This window comes from Leuresthes tenuis, unplaced genomic scaffold (genome assembly GCF_036924035.1).
Source record: "Leuresthes tenuis unplaced genomic scaffold, fLeuTen1.0.hap1 SCAF_5, whole genome shotgun sequence".
Taxonomy (NCBI): Eukaryota; Metazoa; Chordata; class Actinopteri; order Atheriniformes; family Atherinopsidae; genus Leuresthes; species Leuresthes tenuis.
Genome location: NW_027325359.1, coordinates 10388007 through 10396306, shown reverse-complemented (window position 1 = coordinate 10396306; position 8300 = coordinate 10388007). Strand labels below are relative to the sequence as shown.

The window sequence follows — 8300 nt, the reverse complement described above, 5'->3', positions numbered from 1 at the left end:
GGACTGCCAATGATATAACAAGTAGAACAGAACATACTCGGAGAAGTAGTGTGGAGTGATGACATATACGTAATAGTATTTTTGCCTTTTGCCATCAGTACATCCTGTGTTCTGGTTGAGCAAACACACGCTGAGTCACAGTTTACTGTGCTGCCTGAAGCAAGGACCTACGTAACACGTTGTGCTTGTGACTTTTACTCACATGTCGGAACTCCCACTTTGGGGCTAGGTTTATCTCTTGTGAGTATCATAATTATGATACATGGATGCTCTCCAGGCCTAAAAGTGGGTCGTTAAAGTTGTGTTATGAGGTGTTTTAGTACAACTGAGCTCTATCTCGGTAGATATGTTCTTTTAAAACCCCTGATAGTTGTTGAAAATGTTCACTAATAATTAATCTCATTAGTTCCGGCACCAAGAAGCAAAACTGCAGGGTTTTTTATTTGAATCTTTTATTCCCTGTTTGGTCCGAAGTCGAAACTCTTTTTATTCTCCTAATTTTAAATCTTTGGTCCATTGGTCTCATACTTAATTGATGTCTCATTTAAGACTTTTTATCCATTATTTGGAAAACCCATATTAAACATATATGGTCTCAAAACTGAGGATGATCTACTGATGTTGCTGATTGTAAGTTAGAGGAAATCAGATGTGATGACCACTGCCAAACTCTAATTAGTGCTCTATAAGTACTGTAAGAAATACTTTTGAAAACTGTTTGACCTCCCTCAAAACATTAGACAATAAAACCAGCCAAGTTGTGAATATTTTGACATTTGTCTACTTTTTAAGGCGAGAAACTTGCCTCAGTTTTGTACATTATTGTAAAACTCAACTAAAGTGTTTGTAAAACAATGTTTCCCCAATGGTACGCTTAAAAAGCCAGCATTGCTGGACATACAAAGATCCATTGTTAGAATCCTCTGATGGCTAAGTTGTTCTCATAAACGATGGAGCAATGCATGCATGTGGTTTGGTTTTGTTTGTCTTCTCTCTCTTTTCTTTTTCTTTAAGGCAGCACATGCTTGCAGTCTGATTGGACACACATCAGTTCAAGAGCATCCTTGTTTCATTCCTCCTCCCTACCTGAGAAACGATCTTGTGATTTTCCACCGTTTAAGATGTTCTAAAAGTGTTACAGTTTTGCCTCACAAATAACTCGAAATTCATAAAACATTTTTTTTAAAGTACTCTGCTTTGAATTGTCAAATTCCAGCCTTTCTCTTCATTGAGGAATAATTTATGTGAAAACCGTCCTCCAGTTTCAAACTGCACATTATGCTGAATGAAACAGCCAAGAACAGTAATAGTATTGATTCAAAACACTCTTTTGATAGGATGGATAGCATTGTAGGAACCTTTAAAACTAGGAATTTTTACTCAAAGGCTGTCTTTGCAGCACATGCTGTCTCTTTGTGTGTGAAGTAGGCCAGGACAGTGTAAACATCTGGCTCAGTCCAGAGCTCGCTGCCTGTAGAGAGCCATGACAGATGGCAGGGGAGCGTATGGCTCAGACACTTCCATCTTTGAGTGTACTGCAGTTGTCTTCCCAAAATAGCTTTTACTTCACGGCCTTATATGTACAGGCCTTCGGCGTGTGCCTGAGGGGGCATCGTGTATCTAGGCCACACAATGCAGGCTGTGGGCTCATTGTTGCTGCCTATCAGCAGGCCGCCACTGCCCCAGGGACGAGGCCTCTCTGTATGCCTCGGGACTGTTCGCCATGCATCTTGCTCAGCTAAACCGTGAGTGTCTCCTCCACCTTTTCTCCTTCCTGGACAAGGACAGCCGAAAGAGTTTGTCCCATACCTGTCATCAGCTGCGAGAGGTCTTCCTGGACCCCTGCCTTTGGAACCTACTCCACTTCAGCTCTCCGTGTGAGCTTAGAAAGGACAACTTTGTGCTGGGACCCTCACTGCGTTACTTGACTATTTCCTGGTATTCCAGCAGGGTCCTGCAGGTGTGCAACATTGAGGACTGGTTGAAGAGCTCTTTTCAGAAGGACATCTGCAGTAAACATGAGAGTCTGGTCAGCACTTTCCTGGCCCGGGTCTGCCACATGTGAGTGTTTGTCTCATTTGCTTTGCTAAATATTATGTTAGGACAACTGATAAAAGATTAATTTCTGTGAGTCAGTTGCGAAACAGACCCACAGAGAGTGGACAAAAAAAGCAGTGTGTTATATGCTGCAATATTCAGTGAAGCGATACTTTCTTTGCTTGTAATCTAAACACAGAAGAGGTGTAGAATCAGGTCCTTTGGGTCGTTTTATCTTCCACTCTGAATGTTAAAATTCAGACAAATTTAGACAAAAACAGCTTTCAGTTGGATATGTTCTGATGATGACGAGTGACTTTTTTTGGGGGGGGTGGGGGGGGGGGGGGGGCGGTTCAGGGTGGCTTGAGGTCATAACAGTGAGAACAACAGTTTTCATTTCAGAGCACATGACTTCGTCAAACTTCCATGTTTGGCTGTAGGCAGCAAGCAACAAAATCATCTGAAACAGATGGTATATTTGGAATGGACTATCTAGACAGAAAAATGACACATCTGTATGTCATAAGACTATTCCATTAACTAACACAACTGTGGGCACACATCAAATTATATTTACTGAATGACATGACATTTGGATTTGATAGGTCATTGAAACTAAGCTGTTTTGGCTCTTGGCCTTGTGTGCGTGGCTGGCTCCATGCAGGAATCAGCCCGGAGAGGCGTAATGAGGTCTCTGGATAATTTCTTCAAGGCAGCCAGTAATAACCGCTGATGTGAGGGAGCTCAGCCACCGCAGCTGGCCAGGACAAGAGGAAGGGAAAAGGGGGCCGGCCCTGTGGCACAGTGTATGACCCTGTGAGCATTTCCTGTATTGTGAAATTTGAGATGCAAGACATGAGAGCCGCAAGATGATTCACACTGAGAACCGCCTACTTTGTCTGGGTGTTGTACTTCAGTGCCTTTAAGGCACACTCTTTGCATACTGATAAACCCTCCCAAACTGTCTGAAAGGGAGAGGAAAGCAAGCGCACGTGACAGAGAGGGAGGAGACACAGAGAAGCAGTGGGGGTGATAAAGAGTGATTCGGCTACAGACGCTCCAAGTCAGCTGCATACTGGAGATTTATGCAGGCAGGTGGAGCCTACAATTGGCTCTTTGTTGCTGTTTGAGGAATGAGCATGTATGTCCGTCTCTGCCTGCCTCTTTAAATCTGACGCCAAACTCACGTCTATCTTTATCTTAATCTTCATGGAAAAAACCTACAGCATAGCATTTAGTCTGGTTCCTTTGTTGTGCAGTTTGAAGTGTTATGTTCTTTTAAAGAAAGAGGACTTCAATAAACCGGTTATCAACAACTCAGTTTTGATTATCTTGAGGACACAGTTTCAGAGTTACACAACATAAGTGATCATGCTCGATGTGCCATGTGGTATTGTTTGCACAGTGGGTGGCACAAGAAGCTTTGTCTTTACTTTTAAAGTTAAACATTACCAAGGAGGATTATTCCCAACTTTGATCCGCTCCATTTGATGAAATTTATGGTTTCTCTTGCAAAATCGGAAAAAGAACAGTGACTTAAGTTACTTTTAAGTTATGGCTTCAGTTTCCAAAGTACACAGAGTTTTGGCTGATTTTGAAAATGTTTTTTACGAAGCAGAAAACTCGAGCGAAACCTACTTTGAAACAAAGCCTTTAGCTCAAGAGGCTGATGGAGATGCACAGTAAATGTACATGTTAGCTCTTTTTAGGGTTCACAGGACAATTTGACCACACAAAATAACCGTTGGGGACCCAAATGGGTCATTAGAGAGATGATTATAGGTTAGTGGTGAGGCTTTCTGCTGGTGCTCGGCAGAGAACAGTCTGCCCTCTAAGCTGTTTGTTTAAATGTGAACTACATCATGTCTCAAACATACACTGAAGGAGGAAAATTAAACAGAAAAAATATCTGCGCCACTGATACTTTTATGGCTGTGTTTCTGTCCCTTAAAGGATAGTAAAGAGTTCTTTAATGTGCCTAAAATGTGATATTATACTGGATCTATGTGCATGCAATGCAAGAGTGCTAATGTGTGTGAAACACTAAAAAAAGGCAGTATGCAGATATGTTTTGGTTCGGCATACCGGGTGAGAGGAAGTGCTGTGAGATGGCACATTGTGTAACAAAGGTTGATGATTGATTTTTTTTTCAACTCCTGTTATATCTTCCGCCATTCCCTACTCTGTGGGCTTTATCTTCTCCTCTGAAACACAGTCACCAGAGAGAAAACGAACATTCAAATTCCACTATCTCTTCTTCGTACACATTCTCTTTTTTCAATGTCAATACCATTTAATCACATGCCCTGATAAAGCGATAAAGCTCATGCAACAGTGCAGCAGGACACATGGACTGTGCTATTGCACGTTCAGGGGTTACCGGGGCAGTACCCTTGCAACACTCGAATATGTTTAGCTCACATGTGGAAAAACGGTAAGATTATATAAGTCTTTATGTAATCTGCAACAGCGAACATGAATGACCTTCCTGATTTGTTTCCATCTGAGTGTCTGTAATGCTGGCCTGCCGGCAGGCTACACTGCACTCCTGGTACTTCACAGAAATATGCAGTAAACAAATGCACCTCCCAGCAACATTTGATATTCATTTTTAGAAGATTTTTTTTAAAGATACTACAGAGGAGTTGTTCCTTGTCATGCAATAATTTGTCTAACATCCTGTAATTGTTCTGTACAATAGCACTAACCTCATGTATTCATGAAATGTTTTCAGAAGGCAGAAACACATAAGCCCCAGGGGGACAGGGCGTAAAGAAAGGATGGTTTGGTCCTGGTATTAAACTGCTCAGTCGTTACACAGATCATATTGCTGCCTCTCAGTAGTGTTGTTTACATATCTTTCATACATAATCAGGCCTTATGATCCATAAGCTTCCTATGTTACCTGATTCTATTTTAGGCCTCCACAATATCCATCTGAAAATAAGAATGCACATCAAAGACAGCTGTTTACTGAACACTGGTCCTGCTCCAGACAGACTAATCTCTCCCTTCTGCACTATATGAAGGGATGAGTTATAGCAGGCCTTGCACTTGGATACCTGCCCTGTTTAATTACTTTATCGACTGTTTTCTGTCCCACAGGTGTCCCAACCTGCTCACGCTAACCTTGTCTGGCTGTGCACACATCACTGACCAGGACGTGATCTCTGTGCTACAGAGCTGCAAGAAGCTGCGCAGCCTCCACCTGGAGAACTGCGTCCGGATCACCAACTGCAGCCTGCAGGGTGTGGCTGCTCATGGAAACAATCTGGAGGAGGTAAAGGTGGACTTCTGCAGGAACATCACTCAGGCAGGGCTGCAAGGCTGTATGGAGATGAGGCCGGCCATCCGTCTGAGTGCAGAGAGGAGTGCAGATATGATCCCTGATAGCAAGCCTGAGGTGAAGGTGCCTCTCAGGAGGACACTGCAGAAAGTCTTGCTGTTCTCCTGAGGCGAACAGCCTCCATCCACACACACTGGGACCACAAGGGAATTTTCTATAAGGACTTGACTGCAATGCCTTTATTCTGATTTGTATTTGTATCAATTAGATGTGTTCTTTAAACTTTTTAAACAACTTTTGGTGCAGCACCTATTGAATATTCTAAGGTTTTTCTTACTACAACACTAAGTTCCCCATAAGTCTTATCCACACATGTGGCCTTATCACTGATTCTTAAGCAAACACTGAAATAGTGCTATTAGATACTTTAATTCCTAAAACAACCATTTTTGCTTGTTCCTTACCTACAAATTCTACTCTTACATTTCTTTGTCAATAGCACCAGCAGTTTGTTAGCTTAGCACATGACAAAACCTGCAAACTGGGGATATAGATAGTCAGACAACTTCTTGTCTATTTGATGGGCAAACCAGCGAAGACTCCAGGAGGTTGCTTATCCCAGCCAAAATTTGTCAAATGACACATACATTTTACACATCGTGGTAGAAGAAGTTTTTACGTCTTTGCCAAGTTGTAAGTGCAAATGCAGCAATACAAATACTTAATAACAGGTTGAGTCCTGTATGTACAATCCTACGCAAGTTAACATCACTTAAGTGTGATGTTGTCTTAAGTACTAAAGTTAAAGTTCTGGTTTGGACCCTGAGAGAAAACTGCTTTCACAGTTCACAGTGTCAATTTAATTATTTTTTTTACAATATGTTGTACTTTACAACCTTTAAATAAATAAATAGGCATGGTATGGAAAATGCAACGCTTATTTGAATATGACGTCCATGCAGATGGTATTAAAACAAGGTATGTTTCGTGTCGTCAGGTTCCCTTTATTTGCATTTCAAAATCCCAAAAAGTTGTGATACTAAAGCTTTCATCCTTTTTTAATGTAATGGGTTGTGTTTGTTGCTTTGTGTTGTCACATTTGATTGAATTTTGTTCTATTGTTAATTTTCTATATATCATCCAAACTTTTTTTAAATCTATGGTTATATCATCCGTTTCATAAAAGCGCGCTTTAATGGTAACTGTTAACTTAAAATATCATTCAATATCAATATTTAATAGTGATGAGGCATTTAAAAGAAAAAAAGAAGCCTCAAGCCATGTGAATAAATGTAATTCTGCCCTTGTTGACACAGAGTATTAAGGAACAAAGCGATATTAGTTCCTGAGAGTTTGCCAGAACAGACAGTTAAGAGTTATGAGTGACTATAGCGCTCAAACTCAATAACAAGTCTGAGTGCCTGACATGTAACAACACAGCCATATCAAAGCGTCCCTCTGCTCTGCTTGACTCAACAAGAGGCAACATTTTTATGGCTGAAAGGACGACAGTCAGAAAGACCAGTTGCCTGAATGCATGTCCAAGACTCTCCATTCGGCCCTGAAACTATTCATTGTGAAGCAGCTGTAGCCTTTACTGATGCTTCCTGCAACATTGTAGTCAAGCTGAATGGTGAGTAAAGTATCAAGGCCCAGTCTTCACTCGGGGGGGAATCTAGAGAAACGTGATCACTCGTACCAACTGTGCAAAAGGCAAGTTTGTGTCTACTGTTGGAAACAGCAGAGACAAATTCATCGTTTTGTAAAAGTTACAAGAAGACATGAAGGATCACTTTGTATTTCAAATGTCATTTCATAAAATAAGTAGTGTTTTTTTTATTATCATCTATTAAATTATATCTCAACAATGACATTCAGTTTACTTTTATTCATGTTTTGGCTTTTTTTCTTTTCTGTTTTTTTATTAGCGAGCTGCTGAAATATAAATAGTCAGAGACTACGTGTTGATCACCATATGTGTCTGTCTCCACTCTGGAGTCCTGAGAGGGAGCGGAGCTTGTCTTCAAACAGATGACTTTTTCTTTTGCAATAATACTCCTCTGCTGAGAGAACGCCCTCGGTTTCATGTTCGTGTTTCAAGTGTTAAGATGAAGATTGTGCCAAATGTTTTGTGGCTGAAGCACAAATCAGTTTGAAACATTTTATCTTCACGGCACCGATTCAGAGATTATATCATAAAGAGGAGATTTATTTGAGCGGCCTGAGGAGTGTCTCAGTTGAAACATTATGGAATGCCTCGCTGCCAGTAATCCCCCGGTTACTTTCTGGCACTACACCACTGGGAACTCAGAATTGTTCAGATCTGGTTAAGTCGAAATAAAAAGTAAAAGATGTGGAAAGAGAAAAACGTCCCCTCAATTCAAAAGAATAGCAGCAACAAGTACTCAGTACGGAGAAGAAAGGCCGTGGCCACTGTAATGATATTGTACTGTACAGAATATTATACAATTGTTGTATCAGATTATTAACACTGATACATTAATGTAGAAGCCACACTTTGCTGTTGCAGCTTGAGCAAAATTTTTACAATGTTATCTTTATTTATGGTCTGCAGAAATGTAGTTTCTATGAGCTCAGCCAGAGTTTGGTTTGTAAACTCTTAATTTGTAAAGTAATAACAGCTGTCCAATGATCATGGCTGAGTAAAAAAAAAGTACAATATTTTTCAGTGAAATATCAAGAATTTTATGTTGAAAGAACTAAAGTGGGTACAAATACCTCTAAGGTTTACATGAATGCATTGCCTGACTAAATCTTACTTTCCACTGTGGGTGAAGCATACAAAAAAGGGGTCAGCAGCACCAGATCCTGTAGGCTTATCCTCTGTTAGATTGGCATGCTGTTGGAGCTGTTTGAACAAAGAGAACAGCAAGATTTCAAATCAGCGGACCTACGGGTAAATCATGTGAAATGCTAATTGTGATGGGCTGATTAAATCTGGAACCCCTGCTGCATT

At 40.8% G+C, this 8300-nt stretch overlaps 1 protein-coding gene across 1 annotated transcript; it reads left to right on the top strand.

Annotated features, from left to right (window-relative positions):
• The first annotated feature begins 1620 nt into the window (after window positions 1-1620).
• Window positions 1621-6594, top strand: fbxl22 (F-box and leucine-rich repeat protein 22). The gene is given in 3 exon segments (XM_072385900.1): window positions 1621-1697; window positions 1699-2061; window positions 5143-6594. Coding segments are annotated over 3 exon segments (777 nt in total). The 5' UTR covers window positions 1621-1632; the 3' UTR covers window positions 5492-6594.
• Window positions 6595-8300: the final 1706 nt, after the last annotated feature.